Source organism: Syngnathoides biaculeatus, chromosome 6 (genome assembly GCF_019802595.1).
Source record: "Syngnathoides biaculeatus isolate LvHL_M chromosome 6, ASM1980259v1, whole genome shotgun sequence".
NCBI lineage: Eukaryota > Metazoa > Chordata > Actinopteri > Syngnathiformes > Syngnathidae > Syngnathoides > Syngnathoides biaculeatus.
Genome location: NC_084645.1, coordinates 27,055,518 through 27,082,402, shown reverse-complemented (window position 1 = coordinate 27,082,402; position 26,885 = coordinate 27,055,518). Strand labels below are relative to the sequence as shown.

General features: G+C 43.4%; 1 protein-coding gene across 2 annotated transcripts in view; it reads right to left on the bottom strand.

The window, feature by feature from the left end:
• Positions 1-26,885, bottom strand: part of LOC133501748 (A disintegrin and metalloproteinase with thrombospondin motifs 20-like) — a 117,562-nt gene that overhangs the window by 36,448 nt on the left and 54,229 nt on the right. For both annotated transcript variants that reach the window (XM_061821670.1, XM_061821671.1), the window contains 15 exons: positions 23,103-23,248; positions 22,769-22,950; positions 21,999-22,135; positions 21,791-21,908; positions 19,607-19,702; positions 15,414-15,580; positions 13,827-13,956; positions 11,127-11,253; positions 8,341-8,551; positions 6,222-6,386; positions 5,710-5,880; positions 4,340-4,459; positions 3,160-3,267; positions 963-1,127; positions 524-790 (listed from right to left, as the gene is read on the bottom strand). In XM_061821670.1, coding sequence (XP_061677654.1) covers positions 524-790; positions 963-1,127; positions 3,160-3,267; positions 4,340-4,459; positions 5,710-5,880; positions 6,222-6,386; positions 8,341-8,551; positions 11,127-11,253; positions 13,827-13,956; positions 15,414-15,580; positions 19,607-19,702; positions 21,791-21,908; positions 21,999-22,135; positions 22,769-22,950; positions 23,103-23,248 — 2,310 coding nt within the window. The remainder of the gene's footprint in view (positions 1-523; positions 791-962; positions 1,128-3,159; positions 3,268-4,339; positions 4,460-5,709; positions 5,881-6,221; positions 6,387-8,340; positions 8,552-11,126; positions 11,254-13,826; positions 13,957-15,413; positions 15,581-19,606; positions 19,703-21,790; positions 21,909-21,998; positions 22,136-22,768; positions 22,951-23,102; positions 23,249-26,885) is intronic.

The following is a 26,885-nucleotide window of genomic DNA, read 5'->3' as shown; positions in this document are numbered from 1 at the left end:
AAATGCGCTATTCAAATAAATTTGCTTTGCATATTTTTCTCTGTTATAAACAAATAATAATGGAGAAAGTATTGAAAAACAGTCACATACTCTGTCGGTAATTCATATTTTTATTACGTGGACTGTTTAAGGACCAAAATTATTTTCTTACTTTTTAAATTAAATGGCTGATTAATTGGTTCTCAGAACATTGTTCTGATAAATATTAGAATCGGCATCAGACTAAATAAAATTCAGGTCCAGGTCGGGTCCCAGTGGACGCTGTGGAGTATAAAGATGGCAGCCTCTGGAGCTCAGCCACAGCAAGCTTACTTGAGCATACAGTATGTGTTTGTTTTTTTGCCATTTCATATTTTATAAAAGAGACTGACGACAGCAATAAAACGGAGAGCTGCAGGAAAGCAGACAATGTCGAGTATCCCACTCCAGTACAACCTTCAGTGCAGCAGGACACTCGCATCAGGTCTACAAGTACATCATGGCATCATTCTACCAAATACCGCAATTCACAGCTTGTACATACTGCGCCCCAGGGTCCGGTCCTCCACTGGTTGTCCGTTGACGGCACGTTCCAGCTGCTGTGGCCGGGGTGGCGCCCCGGGTCCTTGGGGTACCCGTAGGGCTGGTCGATACGTTGGCGGTGGTAGACCGAAGAGCAGGGCGCGGCCGTGCACTCCTGCTCTGTAGCGGGCCTCTCGTCTGGGTCGCAGAAGGAGTGGTCCACAGGCTGGTGGTAGTTGGAGCACAGGACCTGACGGGTAGACCTTCCGGCGCCACATGTCACTGAACACTGCGGACAGAAAAGACCCAACTGTCAATTTTCCCTCGTTCAGAATTGCATCTCCTGTTCTGGCTCTGAAGGGTTCTTGAGTCAGTTCTACGGGTTAAACACACCGTGGCGACTTTCACATCTAGAGTTAATCTGAACAACAGGAGTGAGAACAAGCCGACGGATCACTCACGGGAGACCACTCCCCGGTGCGCCACTGGCCACAAGGACTGAAGCACGCGGAGGTCTCCGGCGGCCGGGGCAGGTGGGTGCAGTAGGACTCGTCGGCCACGCTGCCCTGGGCGTCTCGGCAGCTGACGTAGCGCGCCCGCTTGCCTTTGCCGCAGGTTGCAGAGCACTGGAGGGAAGACGCGTTATTACGTTGTCGTGTTACGTCTACAACAATAGCCGGTCTAAAATGAATCTCGTGAATCTTTAACGCCTGATTGGAATTTTCAAGTTTGGTCTGAATCTTGTTGAAAAAAAATGTCTGAAAGTATGTGATCATTTCAGACTAAGCAAGCCAGATGAGAAATGGACCTTTCCGACCTGTCAACCACTCGTACAAAAACAGCCAATCTGAGTTTGATTCCATTATTATCAGTGCTTTATATATTGCAGGAGAACAACTTTCACTTTGTTAGTGTATCACTGACCTGCTGAATGAAGTGTGTTATGTTTTATGCCGAAGAGTCGGGTTTGTGATACATAAATGGGCCATGTCGTGCAAGAGAAACGTCTATTTGCCTACTTGTATCTCATCAAACTTTTAAGACAGAGCACTGGGTTCCATTACGAGCCAGGTCAAATGAATACACCCACTCACTTATAAAGACTACAATGATATTGCTCGGGATCTTTGCAAGTGAAAAGTACTCACCCTGCTTTACATGCGCAGTACGATTCCACTATTTTATCCTGTTGGATTTTAATATGAAGTTTGTGAGGTGTCAAACTTTCTTGCATTGATCGGCAAGATTTCGCTGTAACGCTGACATTGTGTCCTGCTGCGTTCAAAATCTTAATTCCGTGTACATATCCTTCCCTGAAATAGTTGAGACCTCCATGTAGAACTCTCTTGGACAAGTCTGACGTGTTTGGCAAAAAACATACCCAAATATTATCTGGAATACTCGATAAGAGAATCGACGTCAAACATGTTCTGTTCAATCGCCATTTTGAAACCTTGTGGGACATGGCTAAGGGGGCAGAGCTCAAGATCGCCATCGGAAAGGTCCATTGGTGACGTCTCTTACGCATCACACAAACATCGCACAAATCTGTGACTTTAACGTCGGGCTAAGGTTTCTATTAATTAAGTGTTGAATTTGTGTCCAGTTCACTAAGATAGCGATAAATACATGTGTGACTTCATTCAGGGTGCTTGATTGACATGGGACAATTTTTGCTGGGGGATTTGAAAACTGTGTCAGTTCACGAGCATCATATCTACAAGTGGCGACATTTTGAGTAGAATACTCTACATGAAAATAGTAATTGCCAAAGTTTGTCCCAAAAATGCATTTGCTTACAATTTGTTTGTTGTTGTTGTTTACAAATTGTATTTTACTTAGTCTGATCTAAGCTCCTAAACATACAGCCACGAACTGTGAAGTATATTATGTTGTCACACCCTATAAACAATACGAAAGCATCTGTTTTGAGTGGAGTTATTTCGGTATAAAATGTGACCATTCAGTTTCAGAAGAAATGTATGCAACGCTGCGGTTGCGCGTGTTTCACAAGCCTTTTAACGTGCCCTTCAGGGGCGGTCAGTCAAAACATTCCAATAAGGAAATAGCAAAACATTGCGAGCTGACTTTTCACTTTCCGTGATTTGCAACCATTCCGTTTGGTTTAAGGATAAATAGTACAATTTGCTAAGGGCGAGACGAATTATGCGGTGTCACGCACCGCTGCGCCGCATTGTTAGAAGCGATTCAATAGGAGACATCTTCCAAAACATGTTAAACATTTTGGCTTCATTATTTGTTTATTGGTCGGGTTCCCCGTGTTCTTCAAAACCGCCCGACCCAGCATTTATTAGCCAAGACTTACCTGCCCTTCCAGCCCCTTATTGCTGAATTATGTATTAGAAACAGCTCTCAGGAGGGGGCAGGGGCAGCCTGACGCCGGCTGAACCCTTCAGTGTACCATGACAGCACATCACGGTAAACATTGGTATTAAATTGGAGGCCGGCGATTGATGCCTTTTCTCACAGGTTATGTTGATCATGTACTACTCTCAAGTCATGAAAACGGTTTTAACAAATATGAGATATATTGATTATTTTTTACAGTTACAAAGTCCCCTTCTAATATTTGCCCCACAGTCAAACTCTCGGCAAAAAGTGTGCTTTGGAGTAAATGAGTGACATTTGCATCCTTACTGCAGTCCAAGAGCCGTATCTCCACTGGGTCTGGAGCTGAGCAGAGTTGTCAGGTGGTGGCGTGCTCTGGCCCGGAGAGGCCCACGGGCACGCCAGCATTTCGCAGTCCTTCAAACATATTATCATCATCATCATCATCATCATCACTTCCATTGTTTTTTTTTTTTTTAAACTACAACATTAAATACGAGTATGGTTGCCTCCCCAGACACACTTAGAGCATACAATAACTTACTGTGGATAGAAAAACAACAATAATAATAACAAAGAGGTGAATACATTTTTTCCTAATGTTACTCTGTCAATCAAGTTTATGGAGAACAATGAAAATTGTGCACAGACTGTCTGCTGCCCCCAAGTGGCAAAATAACTCCATCTGAATGATTTACAACATTATCCCCACCATTATAAATGATTCTAAACCATATGCTAACGAATATTTTAACGTCACTACTCATCATGCAAGTAGGTTTAATATAATCGAAAATTTCAAGTCCAGAGTATCATTTTCTGAAAGTATCAGATTTTTCTCTCCGCAAAATGTCATCTGGTCCAGAGAGGGTTAATAGTGGGGTCACCAACGCGGTGCCCGCGGGCAAATGGTAGCCCCCGAGGACCATATAAGGCGCTCACGAGGTATGTTCGAAAAAGACCATAGGCCACAAATTGTTACTATTATTTGTGCTTTAAATTCGGACTTGCTTAAGTGAATTCAAATTTTAAAATACCTGTAATGTCATTTACTACAATAAATTAAAACAAAAATATTTTATGTACGTGTAATGAACTGAGTCTGAAATTTGTCGCAAACAGGTCACGTGGCCCTTCATACGATCGGTGCTCACGAAATGACGGCGCAGCTAGAGAGCGGTAGCGAACACCACAAAAAGTTATTTAAGTTTTGAAGCTCAGTCACGGAACAAATTTAACTCGTGAGTCAAGGGACCACTGGATGTTTTGGGTTCTCCCCCCACCGTCACACAGGTCTAAAATGAGATCAACCACCAATGTCAAAGTACTTTGCTAGCTCTTAAGCGGCTAGCGGGAGAAGCTACTCCGTGCCCTTTATTCCAAACACATAATATCAACCTTAAATTATTTTTGACTGGCAATTGGACAAGAACGGGGAGTAGAAACCTACCAAAATGTGACTGAAATCGATGTGTTTGTGTGTCTTTACCTGATTGTCTCTGGGCCTGGCCGCAGCGTTGCACTCCCTGTCGTCCACTGTGTTGCCATAGTCCCCCGACACACACCTCACCGCTCTCATCTGGTAGCCACGGCCGCAGGTGACTGGACACTGGGACATAGACACACACACACACACACACACACAGATGCGTTTACAGACATATATGAAGCAAAACTACGAATGACCAAAGAGTGACTCATAACAGTTTGCAGTCCGTTTGTGCTTTCCTTCATTGAGGCCGTTGCTATGCAACAACTTGGAAACGTATGGGAATACATTTGTGAGTGAGTGTGTGTGTGTGCGGCTCAGGTTTAGTCTGACAGGATATGAGGCCAAAGTGAAAGCGCTGTTTGAGGAAATCGCAGAGCTGGAGTCAAAGAACTCTGCGTTTAGTGTATCAGATTACCACACAAAATCTTGAAGTATACACCATTTGTGACCACACACACAGACAAAAGCAGAACAAGAGTCACTCCTGCATGTTAACATTATGTGCATGCTCAAATAAGCAATCCGCTCATCAGTTTCCATCCATCTGTTCATCCATCCGTACATCCACTTATTCATCCATCCATTTTCTGAGCTGCTTATCCTCACGAGGGTACCTGGAGTGAGTGAGCCAATCCCAGTTGTCATCGGGCAGCTATTTTGCATCCATTCACAGTTATTTTTGATATCACCAACTCCTAACCAGTGTGCCGTGGCACACTAGTGTGGTGTGACGGATTATTAGGGGCGCTGCGGGAAATTATTTCATTCAAACTTCATCTGTCAGACAATTGTTATTTCTTGATTACAAATATGTTGTTGTATATCAGGGGTCATCAACCTTTTCGAGGCTCAGGGCTACTTCGTGAGAAGTGATTGTACGTAGGGCTACATGACTTGTTTGCAGCTAACTTCAGTCATAGTTTATTTTACAATGTGACATTACAGGTATTTTCAAAATTTAAATAACATAAGCAAGTCAGATTCAAAATTTAAAGCTGTGGTATTTTTACAACATGCCTTGCGGGCGACATAAATTGTACCGCGTTGGTGACCCCTGTTGTATATTTATCCATGCCAAGGACATATCGTGACAGACTAAACGTGCATTTGTGAGATAGTCATTATTTCATCGTTCCTACATCTTATGAAATTTTGTGCAACATTGCACATCCCTTTTCTATTCAATATATTCAATAAAAAATCTACCTAAAAGCATATGCTTGTCTACAAATGTGTGTATGTCCGGTTATGGTCCACACGCGGACATAATTTTAAAGCATCTGATGCGAAACTGCGAACGACATGATAAGTATTTTCTCAGACAAGCCTCGCGCATGTCAACCCACTGAGAGTGTGTGCAGACTCACCGCTCCCCACACGCCGACCTGCCAGGATGCGCATTCGGGCAGCTCGCAGCTCCCGACGGAGGGCGGCTTGCTGGACGGGTCGCACAAGTGCTCGCTCAGCTTTTCTTCTCTGGCCGCTGCGGTGCACGAAACCTGCCTGTGCCTCATCCCTTTACCACACGTCACCAGGCACTGCAGGCCCACGTGGACGGATTTACAGGTGCGGGTCACGTCGTGATAGTGGAAGAGAATCAACATAAGTGTGTCAAAGAAAAATCATCAGCCAAAATCCCTATAGATGATTTAGCAGAAATCTAACTGGCAATGGAGTGATGGAGACGAGCAAGACCAACTCATTATTGGAACCATATTTACAGCCTGCTTTCTAATATTTCTAAAATAAAACTCTCAACTGTTTCTTTTGGCTGCACACTACTTCCAGTATCTCCATGTTTTATACTAGTACAATCTGATTGCAGCCTTTAAATGTTGCTATAAGTCTACTTGTACCTAAGGAGAATGAATGTCCCCACCTCGCTCCACTCGCTAACGGTCCACTTGGGACACGGCTGGTCGTTGCAGGTTTCCGTGACCGCTCTCTGGTGCTCGCCGCACTCCCTGTCCACCAGCCGCCGGCCCAGGTTGTTCATGCAGTACGACTCTCGGCTGCGAGTCCCCCGTCCGCATGTCTTGGAGCACTTGTCAAAGCACAAAACAAAACGTGTCCATTTTGAGTCATTTGATACATCAGACGTAAAGTGACTTCAGACAAATCAGATGTTGTTTGTTTTTTTAGCAGGATTACATAACAATGATTGGTCATATTTGTGGAGGGGTGGGACATGGGACAAGGATAAACCCATTACATTTTGGTTCAAGATCTCTTTGTCCATCCATCCATCCATCCATCCATCCATCCATCCATCCATCCATCCATCCATCCATCCATCCATCCATCCATCCAATTTTTCTGAGCAGATTCAATAAAAGGTGTCAACTGTACATTTTTAATTTTACCCTACCAACCCGTTTACATCAATGGGGCAAAATGTGGCAGTGGGCCACCAGTTCCAGTAGAGCTGTAGGGAACAAAAAAAACGTTTGACACCACCAAAAGGATTGAAGTGGAGCGGAACTGCCAAGCATAGAGTCATTTTTCAGGTCAAACAGATGTGTTTATGTGTTATGATTATTTGGCCTTGAGGGTAGTTGCTCTGTAATCACTTTTTAGCTTCAAAAGGTTGGCGAACAATTTGAGGGTGGAATTTGACGTCCATAAATTGGAACGCTAGTTGGTGCAAAATAGCGTAAAACACAACAACTAACTGTTTTGCTCCAAATAACAGCTTCAATAATTGATGATGTTACTGTGGCTTTTAAAAAGGAGTTCTTGTTTATAGTGATGCCATATGCCTGCAATTCGTATCCAGGTGGACGAATATTTGGCGTGACTGGAAACTCAAGTACAGCACGGCACATTTTAAGGACAAGAAAGGACTAAATTGTGCTCTTTTTGCTCCAAAATTAACCCGACAGTTGTGGATGACATCTTATTTTTGAACTACTTTGATTACCGGTCGTTAATATGAACTGGCAATGTCATTTTTATTGCGCTAGCTCATGCTAATGAATGCAGAAATCTAACAGAAGAGCATGTGATAAAATAACCATTACTTATTTATTTTATTTATTTGATTACTTATTATACATTTATTATGTTAGATTAATTATTTTATCATGTATTTGTTTTGATTGTTCTCCTTTGGTATTGTTCTCCTTTCGAGCGGCTGTGTGACCTGGAGTATGACCCGGCGACACCTTGAGGAGTGATGCAGATACTCCTCAACACCATTGTTCGAAATGTTTACTTTAGTATTCGTCTTTGTATTGGTATTGCCATCTGTTCCTCCATTTAAATTTGTAACCTTGTAACCTTTTGTCCTGAAAAACTAATAAAAAGAGGCACACCGACCGGTAAGGCTGACTCAGAACGGGTGTTGGAGTTGCAGCTGGTCTGGCAAACCCGTTTCTCCCCATACGGGCCAAATTGAAGACCCTTCATTTGCATATTTGGTCCAGCGGTTGGGTTTAAAACCTGATACTATAACGTTTAACTAATTTATAGCAATCAGGGGTACAAAATTGACATGAATATTGAGACTGATCCTAACCTAAGACTAAACGCTCGTCGTCTTTTTCTATTAACTACAAGCAGTTAAGGGTAAACTACCATTGTAATTGTGAGCAGGAAATCCTAGAGCAGGGGTGTCAAACTCATTTTTCTCATGGGCCAACATTGTTGTTCTGGTTTCCCTCTAAGGGCTTTGATGACTTTGGAACAAAAATATTTAATCATCTCATCATATTTACATCATTTATGAACTATTTGTGGAATCAGACATCAAGCGTCATGTGTTTTTCAACTATTTGGTAACACAAAAATGTTTGTAATATCTCAGCTTTATCATTTATGATACATGACAATTCGAAATTTGGAAATTGACACTAGATTTGGCTTCGCAGGGCACATAAAAACATGTGGTGGGCCAGATCTGCCCCCCGGGCCTTGAGTTTGACACCTGTGTCCTAGAGGCAAAAAAACACTAGAGTTTTATGAATTTAATGTGAATTCCACCCCCCATTGTACTATACCTGTGACCAGGCACTGTACTGCCAGTTCTTGAGAAGACAATCGCCATGGCAGCTCTCTCGAGTCGGAGGCTTGACGGCATCCAGGCAAGAACTGGCCTCCACCCGCTCGCTCTGCAACTTTATCAGGTTGTACTTCACGCACTGCACGTCCAGGGTGCGGTAACCTGCGCCGCATTTAGCTGAGCATTCACTCTTCCCGGCGACATGCCACCTGTTGGAAAATATAAGTATTATGAAGTCATTTAATTTGCTAAAAAGTGCCTACCGAGATGTGGGGGCTGGGGCGTCAATGATAAAACAAATACTTCAAAAAAACACAACACACCCTTCCAAAAAGGTTTATAAATGCCTAAATGATGGCGGCGAACAACTGATTTTGTCTGAATGAAGCACCACAACTCACACCAACATTGTTCTTTGGCACCAAAATGCCACGACATGGTGGTAAAGCACTATTTTTCCCCCAAATGAAGCTCCTAAATTTACTTTTACTTAGTTCCTTGGCAATAAACCGCCACAAGATGTCATCAGTTATTGTTTTGGCCCTATTTTTTCCAGCAAATAAAGTACAGGCGCAAAGGAAAACTACATTTGCGACTGCTGAAGCTAAACATTCAAGGGTCACCGTCAATGTTCCCTCCAAGCTGCGCACCTGCGCATTTGCGCACTTGTAGCGCACAGTCAGCGCACATGAAAACCGATCCAGCGTAGTGAGCCTAACTTTTTTTTTTAAACACGACGATCTCTAACAAGCTTCTGCTCGGCCACACCACGCCACACACTCCTTGTTTACCGAACACCACCAACCTCCGGCTCTTAAAGGGGTACACTCATAATTGACCCCCCCGTAGAAATTGCGTCATCCGCGTCGCTGGCCAGAGATCTGCATAAACCATGTCCCTTTTTTTGGACCCGCAGTTCCCTCAGACAACGTTGCATGGTCCAGTATAGCTTTTGTTAGCGTTTTATCGCGTATTTGGGTTCTTTAACAACAGATATGGTTAAGAGGTGTAGTCACGGACTTTATAATAGTGACGACAGGTATCCTGATAGGCTAGTTGGTGGAGTTCAATTCGTACCCTTTCCAAAACCGAAGACCCAGTTCGAAAAATGTCTTCGATGGATCAAACTTTGTGGAAGACTGCGATCAACTGAATCCATCAACCGGAAGAGATATGTTTGCAGGAAGGTACGCCCTATATTTGATTTTCAATACATGTCTCATATAAATGAATTAGCAGTTCTTCGCTTGCATAACATAGCGACGTGTGAATGATTGACACACTTGATCTGTGTTGAGCGATATTATGCGATGGTCTGACTGCACAAACGTGTCCCTTTGTTCGCGGCTAATGAGCTAAGCTAAACCGGACTAGCAGTCCTAAAAGCCTTCGACGTGCACCGAGACACCACGACTGAAGGAAGGATGTTTGAGGACACTATAAAGTCGTGATTGTCGTACTCGGTCGGGACTTACGTAGGTTCGGGACTAATTCAAGAATAATTATTGAGGGGAGCGCGTGACGTTACACAAAGAAAACGAGAGAAACCACTCGTAAATCAAGCCTCGCCTTCTTTTCCTTCATACGGCGGTTCACAAACGGCTATACAGATACACATACAGATTCTGCACACAGGTGTGATAGGTAACACGAAAATAGGAAACGGTCAATGACGAATTCGTCTTTGGGTTATAATATATTATATTATGTGGCTTCTCGGTCTTCCTCTGACTCCGGAAAGATCTCGCGCTAATATCAATGGTTTCTCCGTCGATATGCATATAAATACCATTGAAATACCCCTCGCTGAAATATTTGAAGCCCTGCTGTCTGCTTTTCAACGATATTTCACTATTCGCTAAGAATGCGAGTGAGAAATCAGTCGGTAAATTACACACACCGCCCACAACCGGTGGTTTAGTTAAAAAAAACACAGTCTGGACAACGTAGAGCAAAGACGAGTTAGGCATGCTGCTAATGTTTACTCTCGATAATAATGTCAAAAGTAAAACAAATAAATAAATAATGTTGCTTTAATGAATGTCGGAGTATGTGAAAAATAATGACAATAATAATAATGAAGAAAAAGTGGTGAAACTGGATGGGATTTTCTCTTTTTTGAGTAAAAACAGGTCTGATCTGAAGCCAAAGTAGAAAGTGCAGGATGAGATGGTATATAATGTTAAAATTCCACCTTGGCGCAGACTGATAGAGGGTGAAAGCACAGACAATACAGTGTACAAAAAGCTAATTCTGTATTTTAAAAGTAGGAGACATCATAACATTAACCCTAAAACTGTTTGGTAGCATCATTCAGCTTGCATTGCATGCATTGCTAAAGATATTCTACAAGCAATAATTCAGTTTTACACCAAGAAAAACAGACGGGGATATCATTATGGGTTAAAAATAAATAAATGAAACAAAATTGGAAGCGACATTTCAAATTTACAGTTCATAGTTGGCTTGGCTTGGTTAGCAATGTATTTTTTTGTTTGTTGACATTTTCATTGCAAGTTTGCAAAAACACAAAATTGTTCTTGAAATTTTCTGATGGTAATGTAAATGCTGTAATCTGAATCTTTTAATGAGGCGTGTAACTTCAATGAATAACAACGATCTGACAGGAGCGCATACGCCTGATTGTTGCTCACAGTGGTCAAAAGGAGCGCTCACGGGCTTAGCGTGTTTGCTCAGACACGTCAAAAATTAGAGGGAACGTTGGTCACTGTACATTGTTTTGTTTTTTTTTTTTTTACGTGCGCATTCGTGTGTATGCATCACCTGACTTCACAGTCGTCGTTGCAAGGCTCAGTGACACCGACGGGACGAGGTAAATGTTCGCATCGTTGGTCCGATACCTCCAGGCGATCGCTCTTCCGCACGCAGGCCGCCTTCCGCCGCCGCTCCCCTGTACCAAACACACGCGTTTGCACAAAAACATGCTAAAATCAAACATAGAGTGTCAAATTAGTCCGCGGAATATCTCACAGTACTTCACCTAAAATTCACCAGGTAGCCTTGGGGGTCCTTGTCAGTCTCACGCCTCATAACTACATCTCTTTACCAGATCCCACAGAGAACTCTGACCCACAGGAAGCCTGACCAACTGACCTTTAGAGGGGAACTTTCACGGGTTTAGCGCTTGAAGGCCCGGCTAAGGTATACGTGTTGAACGATGTGAGTGGCGCGGGTCAGACGGGGTCAAAAGGAGGGGGTTTCGGGAAGAGTACATTTTTTTTTTTTTTTTTTTAAACGGTTCCAGAGGTATTTGTGAGCGACGCTAATTTGTCCTGACACTTTAATCTGTGTACTAATTTTCACTGTAATACGACACTTTATGGAAGTGGTGTCCAAACTACGATCACGGGTACATTTGTGGCCCGGCGTCCACTTTTAAGCAGCCTGCAGCACGTAGTAAAAATAACATTTTACACGAAATAAAGTTCGAGTGTATGAAAAAGGGGGGTTTGTGACAATGGGTGCACCACCCCTGAAAACTATTTCCATTAACTATTTATTGATAATAATAAAATGGTTTTATGTAGAGGTTTTTAGTTTTTCAAAAATGACCAGAATACGGATCGTCACTCTCAGACGGAACCCTCTTATGACCAAATTTGGTCAATTTCATTATTTTATTTTTTTTTTATTTACAAATTGATACAATTTGGCAGTCCCCACACGAGTCAGTTATTTTTATAATATTTTGGACTCATACTGTATAAATGGATGAAAACAGAGTGCTCTCTTTCACGATTTGTTGGCAATGGCTGAAAAAACACGGCTTTTATCGGGTTTCCTGAAAAGTGTTGGAGATACGAGGATTCTGCTCAATGACAGCGATACATTCAGTACCGAATATATAATTCCTTGAACATTGCTTTTTAAAAAATGTTTAGTAAATGAGAAAGTTGAATCATTTCAAAGTGGCCCTCGTATCATTTGATTCTTCTGTATGTGGCTATCAAAGGAAAAAGTTAATGGTCATTTGTAATCGTCTTTCCATTTCCATTCATGGCATTCACCCAAGTCAACAATATGGCTCATGCAAGTCACAATGTCTCCATTCAATAATTTTCATGGGCATTCATGAATTATTTAATGAGAAATGTATTATTAGCTGCCAAAATATCATGGGGAAAAAGTCAGATCGCATGACGAATGGCAAAACAAAATCCCAACAGCAGACGTAAATGTCTCTGCCAAAGTACAAAAAAATAACAAAAGTGCGGCGAAAAAAAAATCATGTCCAAAGAACCACGTTGTGGCGCTCGTCAGTTTCTGCAAACAGAAGGGTGGCCTCACACAACAACGGGGAAGTTGGACCCAATGAATGGCCCTCAATGTGAGGCCACAAGCAAACGAAAAGGAAAAGCAATCGCAAAAAGACAAATTACACCTAATGGAGGATGATGTGAAAAGATTGGACTGTACTATTTTGTGGACCACATTGTTTAGCAGGTCATTAGTTAAACTACAATCTTTTTGGGGAGAACGACAGAAAAATATAAAAGTAAAAACTAACAAAAAATTTTTTTCTCATGGTTCTTTCTCAGCACTTCTCCAACGCCACCATGAAATTTTATGGAATTCAGTTACTGTAATTTCCAGCCTAGAAAGGGCGCCTTTTTTCACACGCTTTCAACCCTGCGGCTTACGCGGTGATGCGGCTAATTTGGGCATTTTTTCTAACGTCCCCAAGGGGGCGCTCAAGTGGAAAAGGTAAGAGTGAGACTGGTAGAATATATGTCCCAAGGAAGTGATTTTTACCGGTATGTTTTTTTCTTTTTTTTTTTACCGACCCTGATAGCGCTGCGCTAGCGTTAGCACTGTGCTAGCGTGCTGCTGCTGTGTTACTGCCGCGTCTCAGTGATTTTTACCGGTGTTTTTTTTTTAACCGGCCCTGTTAGTGCTGTGATAGCATTAGCGCTGCGCTAGCCTGTTTCTGCTGAGTTACTGCATCGTCTCAGTGATTTACGTATGGTTTCTTTTTCACCAGTCCTGTTTGTGCTACCGTGCTGTTGCTATGTTAAACTAAGGTAAGGTATTAAAACTTTGAAAAGTCTTTCTGTGTACCATCTTTTCTGTAAATATCTCGTGTTTCAATCTCGGTTTCAATGTGGCCACTTTGAAGCTTTTACACAGGTACGGCTTATGTATGTACCAAATGGTATTTCCTTTACAAATGTCCTGCCTGAATTTTATAATCTGGTGAGGTGTGTAGGCCGGAAATTACGGTATGTTCTTTTGGCATAAACCAAACCAACCCAATAGAGAAATGATGAAACGCTTGCCGACGAGCTTTTATGTCCGGCAGAACACTTAATCTCCTTTGAAGAGGTAATTGGAGAAGATCTTCATATTTTTTTCCCCACTTTCAAACATGTTGCATTTCATTTTTGGCCACCTCCCGCATATTTTGCTCAACCGCAAAACCGTTCAAAGATCGAAAAAGGTGAGGGGATCCGGTCGAGGTCGTACCCTGACAGATGCGGTTGCACTCCAGGCAAGGGCCCGAGGGATCCCACACAAACTGCTCCGTGTGCTCCTCGATGGGTATGTTGAAGGAGTAGCGGACGTCTGGGTTGTAGAGGTTTCCCACGCACAAAACCTGCAATAATGGCAGCAAGAGTCAAGGTCACCAAAAAAAAAAGTTCTCTCTTTTTTTTTTTTTTTATTTTGTCTGCGCAGAAATTCAACCTTTAAAACAGATATCAGTTACAAAGTGTTGATAAATCAGAGGGAAACATTAAATCAAGCTGTTTTCCATCAAGGGGGGCAGTTCGGCTCCATTTGGACGCAAGCAAACCGTACGGCACACATTCTAAAAACAAGCGCGGAAAGATAGCACAGCATGAATATCAACACCAAGATTCCGAAATTTGTTGCTGTTGTTTTTTAATGTTTTTGTATGCATTACTGCTAAAGTAAAAGTGCATTCATTGCCACTCCTGTTATGTGTTCATATCTGTTTCTGGGGATGTCTAATATTCGATCAGGAAATATATTTTTATGTATAAAAAAAAAAAAAACGAGCGCAATTCAAGTCCAAGTCTCGTTGGGGGGATTCAGGGGGGCGGGGGGGTGGCTGGGTTCTATTAATTCAGCATTCACACCCAAATTTGCCATGATACATAAACATAAACAATCTAAATTACATATGAGGTGCCGTCACAAAAAAATTCAAGCAGCAACACCCCAGAAAGAAATGATTTGGGCCGCATACGGGATTGGACTCAGGGACAAATTGTTGTCTTTTAGGGTGGGTGGGAATAATCTGTCCTTTCAAGACATCTCCATTGCAGACCAGCTGCGGGGAAAGTACCCTAATTCCCGGCCTACAGAGCGCACTTTGTTATCAACCTCAACCAGTAGATTTGTAAAGGAAATACTATTTGGTACATACATAGGCCACAGCCGTGTAAAAGCCGCAAGTGCCCACGTTGAAACAGACATTGAAACACGAGATATTTACAAAGGAAGATGGCACCTTGAGAGTTTAACGCTAGCGCCGCCGCGCTAACACTAACGCTAGTTCCACCGCGCTAACAGGGCCGGTTAAAAATAAACTTACTAGTAAAAATCACTGAGACACGGCAGTAACAAGTTAACGCTGCGCTAACAGGGCCGGACCGGTAAAAGTCACTTCCTCGGCACATATATTCCACCGGTCTCACTCTTGCCTTTTCCGCTCGAGTGCCCCCCTTGCAATTGTTAGAAAAAATGCACAAATTAGCCGGATCACCGCATAAACCGCGGGGTTGAAAGCGTGTGAAAAAAGTTGCGGCTTATAGGCCGGATATTTCGGTAATATTCTACAACTGGGGAAACCGAATGAAATTCCATTTGGTTTCAGCTTGTTTGTTCCAATTGAGGTGTTGATATGGAATATTTTTATTCGGTTTGGGAGTCTAACCCGATTCTAATCAGAATATAAACTTTCATGTAAACCATTAGACAACTTAGTAGTGCCTTTGGGCGAGGGGCAAGGTAAACCCGACCAATCGGAGGACAGATACATTAGGCGCAGCAAACTGAACCAAAAGCGATTTTCAACGTGACGGCGACCTGCAGAACGAGCTCCCCCTCGATGCGATCGGTGCAGTTGATGCGCTCCACTTTGGTGTCGGAGCCGCTGTACTCGATGACCGTTCCCTTGAAGGTGATTTCCCTTTTGAACATGGCCACCACAAAGTTCCCGTTCAGCAGGAAGTTGGACTGGCTGTCGGATAGTGCTGGAAGAAAAACAACAATCGACTCGAGCAGAAAAACAGAGGAATAGTGTTGTTGTAAACCAGCTCATTGTTCTGGAAAACCACATTTGGGCCACGTGGGAACACTGGCGGTCGTAGAGCGCTCGCATTTGGCGACGTGACTACGTGAGACTCAGCAGCGATTGACGCCGCAGTGCAAACAGTGACCGTGAAACGAGGCGACCGCTCACGAGAACACACCGTTCATCACTGCAGCGAGTAAATACAACCGAGTTTTTTCTCTGCGCTGGTTCAAAGAAGTATGCAGCTAATTACAATGTCTGCGTGCCAAAAGTATGAGCCCGATGAACTCACTCCACTTTGTTTATATTCGGGTTTGCACGTTGTTGGAGCCCATAGCTAGACATCCTTAGCTCAAAGATGATTACGGGTTTGGGGACGATGTGCCGCTAAGCCAAATGTGCTCAACACATAATACACGTAATGCAATTTACATGAAAACAATATTCCGCGGCGGCATGATGGAGCAACCGGTTTGAGCGTTAGCCTCACGGTTCCAAAGACTGAGATTCAAATCCTGGTCCCGGCTGTGTGGAGTTTGCATGTTCTCCCCGTGCCTGCGTGGGTTTTCTCCGGGCACTCCGGGTTTCCTCCCATATCCCAAAATCATGCATTAATTGGAGACCCGAAATTGCCTCTTGGTGTGACTGTTCTTTGTCTCTGAATTGAACACTTGAGCGTTAATCAGGCCTTGTTGTGCTTATGGAATCAGATGGAGGGACAAACGTGACATGCGTTGCTAACAGTGACCATGTGTGTGTGTGTGTGTGTGTGTTTTTTTCTGGCCACATGTGTTTTCTGACTGACTGGAGAAAGTCCTGAACCTCACTTGAACTAAAACGTCTTCATTTTCTCGCCCGCCTCCGTGCCGAGCGATCCGCTTTCACCCACATGCGTCTAATTAGCACCTAGCGCTGCCTCATTTATCTTTCTCCAGGGCGGCTGACACTCCATTTGCTTTCCCAAGCGGCGGCCATTGTTGCCTTGACCAATCGACACCCTCCCCCTGCCCGTGTTGCCTCCACATGCACTAAGCGCAAAAGAAACTTATAGGGTGGCTTTTTGGCAAGAGTTTATGTCTCCTCCTCGACTGCGTGGGTCACCACAACAGGGCGCTTGTGGAGGGGGGCCCAGGGCGTAATGGCGCTGGTTGAATACTTCCTATACGGTGAAAGCTGCGAAGTCGAACACGTGTTTTTTTTTTTGTCATTTCAACTTTTTTCCCATACAATAAAACAATGTGCACATGAAATAATAAACCTTTATTAAACCTTCTGGGGTTCCACAGTGGATCAGCTGTAAAGTGAGGTCTCGGGTTCAATCCCGGACCCGCCTGTGTGGATTTTGCATGTTCTCCCCGTGCCCGTGTGGGTTTTCTCCGGGCACTCCGGTTTCCTCCCACAACCCAAAAACATGCAACATTAATTGGACACTCTAAATTGCCCCTAGGTGTGATTGTCAGTGCGGCTGTTTGTCTCCACGTGCCCTGCAATTGGCTTGCAACCAGGCTCCAGCACTTCCCGCGACCCTTGTGAGGATAAGCGGCTGAGAAAACGGATGGCTGGATAAACTTTCTGTTTCAAGTTTCACTTTAACAATCCGAACTGAAGTTATTTGTTTGTTCATGACGCCTTGGAACTGGAAGGTGTTTGAAAAATGATACTGTCACCTAGTGGTGCTTTTTAACTATTGCCTGAAAAAAAAAAATACGATAATGAACTATTTACAGAAGCATACTGCTGGCACACACACAAAAAAAAATCCTGTTTTTTGGGTTAATGTTTTCTGTTTTCCGGGATAATCTTTCCCCTCTGTTTTCCAGGCTAATATTTTTCCCCCTGTTTTTTGGAAAAACAGAAAAAATTTGCCCGAAAAACAGGCTTTTTTTGTGTGTGTGACAGCAATACGCTTCCTTAAGTATTAACACATTTACCTCTTAGTGTTATCTGTACAATCTTTCCCTGCTGAAAAAGTAACCTGCCAATGCTAAAGCCCTGTCAATATAGAAATTGGTCTAAAGGAAGTATGCCAAAGTGATACATCTTGGAAGTTGGGTTATACATTGGGGGAGCTGAATTTAACCTGCTTTGGAAGTGGAAGTTCCCCAGAATCTTTCAACACATGAGCATGTTCAGTGAAGGCCCACTTTGCATGAGGGATAGGAACCTTTATGACTGGATGCCTAAACTCACTTTAACATAGTTTCTAGGAACCATTATGCGGCAAAGCAACTCTTACAATCCCTTGCCTTGAGCACAAAAACAGGCAATGAGAGGTTTTCAGGGAAAAACAAAGGGTCGGTTCCAAAAGAAAATCAGCAAATATGCAAAATTACGACTAATGTTTTTTGGGACAACAATTTGTGGTAAATTTAAATTTTAAACATGGAGAATTGTTTACATTTTTAGGGCGACGCCAATTGCTCTAGAGCGGGCCTCAATCCGTACGGCTGACAAAGTCAGATTACAATATGTCTGTTGGTCTGGCCTAAGTATTATTTACCATTTGCTGCGGTGAAGAGTGACATAATTTGCTTCATCACGCGTGATGATGGTTGGCTCTCTGAATATAAGAGAACATCCATCCATTTTCTTTGCCGCTTATCCTCACGAGGGTCCCGGGGAGTGCTGGAGCCTTTCCCAGATGTCAACGGGCAGGAAGCGGGGTACACCCTGAACCAATCGCAAACAGCTGCACTCACAATCGCACCTAGGGGCAATTTAGAGTGTCCAATTAATGCTGCATGTTTTTGGGATTTGGAATGAAACAGGAGTGCCCAGAGGAAACCCACGCAGGCAGAGGGAGAACATGCAAACTCCACACAGGCGGGGCCAGGATCGAACCCGGGACCTCAGAACTGTGAGGCCAACGCTTTACCAGCTGATCCGACGTGCTTAAGAGAACATTTGAGGCTTAATTTTCTCCAAAACGTTGCGTTAACTCCAAATTGAATCATTACTTTTCAACTTTGGATCCACTATGCTGATAAGATTTTTTGTAAAATAAAAAAAATAGAGAATATTTTAGAGTTTATGAGAAGAGCGGCAATCTTTAGAGAACGTCAGGAGTTTCATAATAATATAAAATGAATATGAATAATGTTACAATTAAAAATTGGCCTGGTCAGACACATTCATTTATTGGTCATTATCTCCTTCATTCGAAATCTAAACAAACTGAACTTTAAACCTATGAGGGATCAGATATGGATTCTTTTGGATTACCTCATCTATTGGTGTATTAAAGACCTGATAATCATCTCCATTACAACTATGAATTGCTTGTCCCGGAAAAAGAACCTCAGGGATTCTGGTGATTTTTTTTATGTGGCTCACAAAAGCAAATCACGTGCGTCGGCTTTTGTGTTTCTTGCTAAAATAACAAAATTGCTAATTGTCTTCACTTTTAATGACATCGAGACACTAGAAGCGTTTTTGTTACCAAACCTTTTAAAATAAATAAAATATTGGTGAACAAACAGGGTTCTGATTTCAAAAGTAATTATCCATTACAGTATTTTGTTTTAGAGTTACGACATCACTTCAGAGAGAAATTATAACTTTGATATGAAGAAAAATGAGTTTGACACCCCTGTTAAGTATATGTTTATAATTTCTGGTGAAAATACACCTTTTCTTGTTGAATTACCACTTCATCCTCTAACTTGTGCACCCTTTTCTGCTTAAAACGCAGACTTTTTTAACCTTAAAACTCTCCCATCTCTTTCAAGGCCTTACAACTTTTGTAAATCCAACTTTGAAATGTATGACTTTTTCCTTGTGGCCTCCACAACTGGACTTCATCATCTCCATAAAGGAGGATTTATTACAAGCGTGACATTCTCGACTGTTTTCTGTATCTTTTTTTTTTTTTTTTTCAGCTCAGCTCCTAATAAATTGTCAAAGCGAGCCGCCAGCTTCAATTCCGAATCGGTGCTTCCAAGAAAACTTGATATTGCTCAAAAACGTCACCCCCGCTCCGACTCACCGAGGTAGTTGTCATCTTCTGGCTTTCCGGAGTAGCTGACCTGCTTAATATCGATGTTGGTAGCACCAGCTGGGATGTGGACGACAGTGTTGTAGCCTGATGAGAAAAAAAATGAGAGAGAGAGAAAGAAATCAGTTGCATATTGATGTTTTTCCGCTCTTACCCACTAGTTACTTGCACACTTGACCGCCCAAAAAAAAGATAAAAAATTGTCTCAAATAACCTCCAAGATGGTTCATTGAAGTCTCGGAAGGCCATCCCAGACCCGCCCGTGTGGAATTTGCATCTCCTCCCCGTGCCTGCATGGGTTTCCTCCAGGCACTCTGGTTTCCTCCCTCATCCCAAAAACATGCAACATTAATTCGGACACTCTAAATTGCCCCTAGGTGTAATTGTGAGTTGCGGCTGTTTGTCTCGATGTGCCCTGCGATTGGCTGGAAACCGGTTCAGAGTGTACCCCGCCTCCTGCCTGTTGACAGCTGGGATAGGCTCCAGCACTCGCCGCGACCCTTGTATGGATAAGCGGTGAAGAAAATCAATGGATGGATGGATGGATTGATAAATGTTCTCATAATTCACTTGTTTGATATCGGTGTGGATAGGATAAGATAGCACAATCATTTATACAGATAGGCTTTGAGTTTGATTATGTGATACTGTATATTTGAAGAAAGTCAGTTGTGATCCGTCGCATGAAGGAGGAATAAAATTTAGACATATTTATCACGCAAATTATATAATTTGACGTAAAAAACTGTGCTCAGGTGGTTGGCATGTCGGCAATACAATAATATATTTTCCATATTCCTCCTGTTCTTTCATAGGTTTTCCAGAAGTATTCCCCCCACGCACCAAAAATATTTACATTAGGTTGATTAAAGATAATAAATCTTTGTCTGAGCAAATGCCTGGCGATCGGTCCTCTCACCCTAAGTCAACTCGGAGAGGCCCCACTGTATCAGCACTCAATATGGAGAAAAATAAAGCTGCTGTATATTTCCATTATTTCATATGCATTGTTATGATTTGGCTGACTGTTAGTAGAAGTTAGTGAAAGTTCCACAGAAGATAAATTTACCCAGATAAATGTCAGATAAAAAAGGAGAACTAATTGCCAGTTGCAGGAGCAGAAATCCAAGTGAGGGCCTCAGATGAGATTCGTCCACAGAACCTCTTGACTGTGAGCCACAAACTAATCCACAGGGTTCCTTCTGTTTTGCATTCGGTTCCAAAATGAGAGCAGAGGAGAAAGGGAAGCCTGGTGTGCCTTCCCTAATGCCTCCAGCCACAAGGGGGCAGTACTTGGTTTGCATATCATTCACACAAGTCATGCCAGCCTCACCTTCAAAAAAATAAAACCACCTCTTAAGTATACACCCCCGGAGGTTCCCATGCTGAATTTTTATCAGACATAATGACAACCATCATAAAGTCATCAATGCACCTGCCATCCATTTTCTATCTCACTTGTTCTCATTAGGGTTGCGGGTAAGCTGGAGCTGACCCCAGTTGACCTTAAGCGAGCAACGGGATCCATCCTGGACTGGTCACATGCAGTCAAACAACCATTCACACTCTCAAACAAACAACCGATCCAGACCCACGAGCACTTTGTATTCTTGGGTGCAGGGATACAAAACCGTGCACGCCCTCCTAAACACGCAAAAAGAAAGAAAATAAGAAGAAACTTGAAGAAGTTTAGGTTGGACACAATTAGCATTTGGCCCTAGATGAAGCTCCGCATCACATTGGTTTGTTTAAAAATGGTGAAGTCAGGACTGTCAGACCAACATTTGAAAGTTTCAGACAGAGATCGGTCCCAACGTTTGGCCGAGGGCCGACGGTTCTTTCCGAACAATGTCTGAAAGCATTTAAAGGACAAGAGACATGACATCAGTACGCCGTTAGCGTAGTCAAGATGGCTTTCATTGGCATATGCGTGTTTGTTTCTCAAAGGAGATGAGAAAAACTACTCAATCAAGGCCACGAGCCGAGCACGAACCCTGGAAGATTGGATGTAGGCCTACGCTGATTGTTGGGCGTAAATGCATGCACAAAGGAGAAGGAGGAAGCGGGTGCAGGGGGCGGGGCATGTGGACTGAGGGTTGGTGCTGGCGTCGCAGCTTTGGAGTGCCCCGTTGTTGGCCACTACAACTAGCTGGGACTTTGTGAAACGGGACTCACCGTACTGAGCATCGTTGAACGTCCCTGCCTGGGTTTTGCACGAGGAGTTGTCTCCCCCGCACACGCCACACTTGTCATTCCTGGCCTTTGAGTTCAAGACGTGATCGCAGCCCGCTTGCTGGAGACGGAAAGTTTGTGTTATCCTCATACTGGGTAATCATACAGCAAAATTGATATTTGCGAGCGGAGGTCGGGGGAGCAAGCAGACCCTGCAGAGGCCTTGAACGCAGATGTCGTACGTGTCCGTGCCGCACGGAGTGCCGTCGATCACGCGGTCCTTCAGCTGGTAGTACGCCGTCGTCCCGGCAACACGGCAGAAGAGCTTGCACCGATCGTTCAATTGTACTAAACAGAAAGAAAAAAAGATTACCGTAATTCCCGGCCTACAGAGCGCACCCGGTTACAAGCCTCATCGAGTACATTTGTACAGGAAATAACATTTGGTACATACATACGCCGCAGTTGTGTAAAAGCCGCAAGCGCCCAGAGTGAAACCCACATTCAAACATGACATATAAGACGGTACACAGAAAGAGCTTAACGCTAGCATGGCGCTAATGCTAGCGCTAACGCTGCTAAAATTTACCAGTAAATATCAGAGACATGCCAGTAACACAGCAGCGACACCCTAGCACAGCGCTAACAGGGCCGATAAAAGTCACTTCCTTGGCACATATATTCCACCGGCCTCATTCTTACCGTTTCCGTTCGACTGCCCATTTGCGGCCGTTAGAAAAAATGCACAAATTAGCCGCATCACGGCGTAAACCGCAGGGTTGAAAGCGAGTGAAAAAAGTCGCGGCTTGTGGGCCGGAAATTACGGTACTTTCAAAAGGAAAGATTATCAGGGAGGAGACGGAGTGCAGCAACTAAATTCCGGGAAAGTGGACACTGCAGAGAAGCAGGTTAAGTTGAAAAGTCAACCAAAGAGCCACCCTCCAATGCTTTACGCCAACTCTGTGTGAATCTTTGACTTACTGCCACTGTATTTGGGGACCCAGCGGACGGTGGGAGGTAGACCGTTGATGTTGAAGTGCTTCCCGTCGAAGTGAGAGCACTGATCCTCGCGGAAGTCTTTCTGTCCTCGAGGACAGGGCTCGGTGTTGCAGGAGCGGAACTTCATCCGCCGTCCCACGCAGAATTTACCGCCGTTCCTAGGCCTGGAGTAAGACCCAGGAACAAAAGATAACGGAAAGACCTAGTACTGATCTTCTCTGTTGCGATCTCAACCATCATTTAAGTTTTGATTCTACTATTGTTAAAATGGTTAGAACTTTCAGTCGTAGTCTTGACATTCTTTACGTGTTCTTACTCTGGCTTGTTGCAGTCTCTGGTGGTGCTCCGTGTCCCTCCGCCGCAGGACCTGGAGCAGGCGCTGTAGGGCCCCCAGGCACCCCATTCCCCGTGGACGGGCTGCAAGTGCAGTTCCTTGTTGACACACATCCCGTGTCTGCAGTACTGCAAGAATATAATCACAACAACATGTGAAGATCCCGTTAAGGGATAGTGACATTGAGACGTCCTCTTTGACTTCGAAATCCTTTGTTTACATCAAGCTATATTTGAAAAGAAATCTATAATGAATCCTATTCCTGTAACTGTTTAAAGACAGAACTGACAGAACAGAAATGACATTGTGAGCCTAAACGAAAATATACAGTCTACTTCTACTGGACTTTAATCAGATATTTGCATTATTATAGGGCAGGTACGCGGCATTGTGTTACCTACCTACCGGCTGCAAGGGGGCACTCGAGTGGAAAAGGAAAGAGTGAGACAGGTGGAATATATGTGCCGAGGAAGTGACTTTTACCGGTCCGGCCCTGTTAGCGCTGCGCTAGGGTGTTACTGCCGTGTCTCAGTGATTTTTACCAGTATGTTTTTTTTTTAACCGGCCCTTTTAGCGCAGCGCTACCAGTGTTAAAATCTCTCTGTACCATCTTTCTTTGTAAATATCTCGTGTTTCAATGTGGGTTTCAATGTGGGCACTTGCGGCTTTTACACGCCTGCGGCGTATCTATGTACCAAATGGTATTTCCTTTACAAATGTACTGGGTGAGGCTTATAACAAGGTGCGCTTCTGTAGGCCGGGAATTATGGTGTATTGATAATGGCTACCTCAAAAAAACAGTTGCAGGATTGAGCAGATAACATAAGCTTTAGTCAAAAGTAAGCATCTTACCTTTTTACATTAAGAGAGATGGAATTATGTTGGATGTGCATGTTGAGGTTTATTTGAAGGAAAAAAAGCAATTTTAGGTTTTTGAACAATTCATCTTGCAATAATGACATGTAATATGATTAACATCATGCATGATGGCAGAACTCAGACTTAAGAAGTCTATTTTCCATTAAATTTGGGTTTGAATACCACTGTGGGGCATTTGACTTCAAAGGATTAAATTGACTGTAGTTGTCAACATTTAGGCTAGCTAAACCGGTGATGTTGTAGCAATTTTTCATAAAGACTGCTTTGTGTGTTCAGCAAAAGTGATTGATTGGACCCCCGGTGGCTTCTCAAGGGGGAGGATGTGGGCATACTCAATTCCAATTAGCTATAAGTAGAGGGGGAACGCCGAGGTGAAAGGCGGCTATCGAGTTGACTTTTCCTAGAAAGGTTGTCAAGACTCGGGAATGCGGTGAGACGTTTGAAGGTCTTGCGAGAGGAGCCTGTCCAAGATGTGACCAGTGTATGTTTCAAATTAGGAATTTGAGAAAAACACACATTGAGTGGCCAACAACACGTGCGCACATCCACCACACGGCTGGCCCTATAAATATGCCCTGTGTAAAGTCTGTTACACGCACAAACATAGATTTTTGACATTTTCACAGATTTTCCAAGTGTTAGCGACAAGTTAAAAAAAAAAAAAAAGACGTGTGTGGTTACCGCTGTCATCGTGTACGCAAATTGACAACCACACACATATCGTCTCCCGTGGTACAAAGACTGACCGATGAGAAGCACGGCATTCAGACTGACGGAAAATACAAAGAATAAGTGAAGGTTGGAGCAGAATACGAAGCAAAGACACGAGGCTAACTGTTAGCTCATCGGATATCTTGTTATTTTTGTGTGTGACTTTCCGGAGCATCATAAAAACCCTCAACTCAACCAGTTGTACATCTGTATGTGAAGTCCTCGCCCCACTCCTGTTCACACCATAGTGTAAACCTCCGGGGATCTGGAACGTTCCCTCACAAATAATAATATCCATTCATCCATTAGCCAAGACGCTCATCCTCACAAGGATCACGGGAAAGCTGGAGCCTATCCCAGCTGCCGTCGGGCGAATGGCGGACTATACCCTGAACTGTTCGCCAGTTGGTCGCAGATAATCATAATAATGAAACTATATTACTATCCATCCATCCATCCATCATCCATCCATCCATCCATCCATTTTCTTTGCCACTTATCCTCACGAGGGTCACAGGGAGTGCTGGAGCCTATCCCAGCTGTCAACTGGCAGGAGGCGGGGTACACACTCAACTGGTTGCCAGCCAATCGCAGGGCATATTACTACATACTAAACAAATATTAATAAATACACCACAAACTATGATCTTAAAAGACAAACAAAACCTCTTCTTTCAACATAATCATAACAAATAAATAACAATTGAAGAAATGCACCGGCACTACCCATGCAGATGCAAAGGGGCCAAAGACTTTCATAACTTCCACAAATAACCGGGGCTTAATTTTTCTTCTCCAAGACATACAAAGATGTTATTGTCTCAATCAAAATGTATTTAACGTATTTCCTTGACACCAATTACTACTTTCCTGTAAAACAGGGCTTTGGCACAAAAGATGACTTTTCCGTTTTTAGCTGAAGATAAATTGGATTCAAATAATTTTTAAAAAAGAGAAATTTGTGACAAACAAACCACAAATAGGCAGAGAGTGACTGTATAATGTACCTCGTATTCTATGTAAATAAAGTATTCATGATATTGATGAACTAGGCGAGCTTCGGGCCAGGTCACGTTTTAATTGGCTATTGTTCAGGTTTCATATCACAATTACGTCATCTGTGATCTAGCCAAACACACACTAGGATTTCAGATCATAAATATGGAACAGTTTAACGTTTATGATTACTCGGGGGGACCCTTTCTTAATGCAGCACACACACCACAGGAGAAATGATCAAAGAGAGCCAATAACCAGGCTATCGGGGACCTTGATTGGAAGACGGGAACAAAATGGTGAAATTTGTCCTGTTGCAGATATGTTTGTATCCAGTGTGACAGTCTGAGCGCTCCCCCGTGCTGAAAAATCTCCTTGTGATGATTGGGCATGCGTTACTAACAGGGGAACACTGAGTACGTAGCAGACTCTGACTGGGAAATACCCCGGTCTCATAGTTCCCCTTCTTCTACCTAGCGATAGCTTACATACGTTATATCCTGACCCTAACCTAACCTTAAAACAAAAGTTGATGAAAAGATATACACACATATGTACGGTCGCTGTGTTCGTCTTTCTGAGACGTCCAGAGCGAACGCGAACACTCGGCGACAAGTTGTCGAATAGCAGATGTTGAAGCACGGATGGGGATGTTTCAGACTGGCCGGAAGTTTACAAAACATATGAGGATGCGCGTTAATCACAGGGAGACTTTTCAGCACGGCTTAAGATATGTGGAACGAATGGATGCCGCCTTCGCTCTAACTGTGAATGTACTGAATTAAGTCGAACCGAGTAACCCGCGCGGTCACAGGAGTGGGGGTTAACCCAAGGACATCGGAAACGGTGTCTCGGAGCACCTCGGCCGGTTGCTTTTGGACGCTCGTGCCCTGTAATTGACGGGAAACTGATGCACGGAGAACCTCATTTGTGCACTCAAGCCATACATCACCCAAAGAATGAGAAGGCAGGCGATTGATTTGAAAAGCCCTCCAACTCTTTCATTTGGGCCGTCGCGACAAGGGATCACCTTTCATGTTGCGCCCGTCTTTATCTGATGGCGTTCCGAGTTCAGAACAGGAGCACGGAGGGATTTGCGATTAAACTTTTGTGATGTCAAAATCACAAAAACCCACATGACCGATTATGGTTCGGGGAATAAACATCCTATCCAGAGAG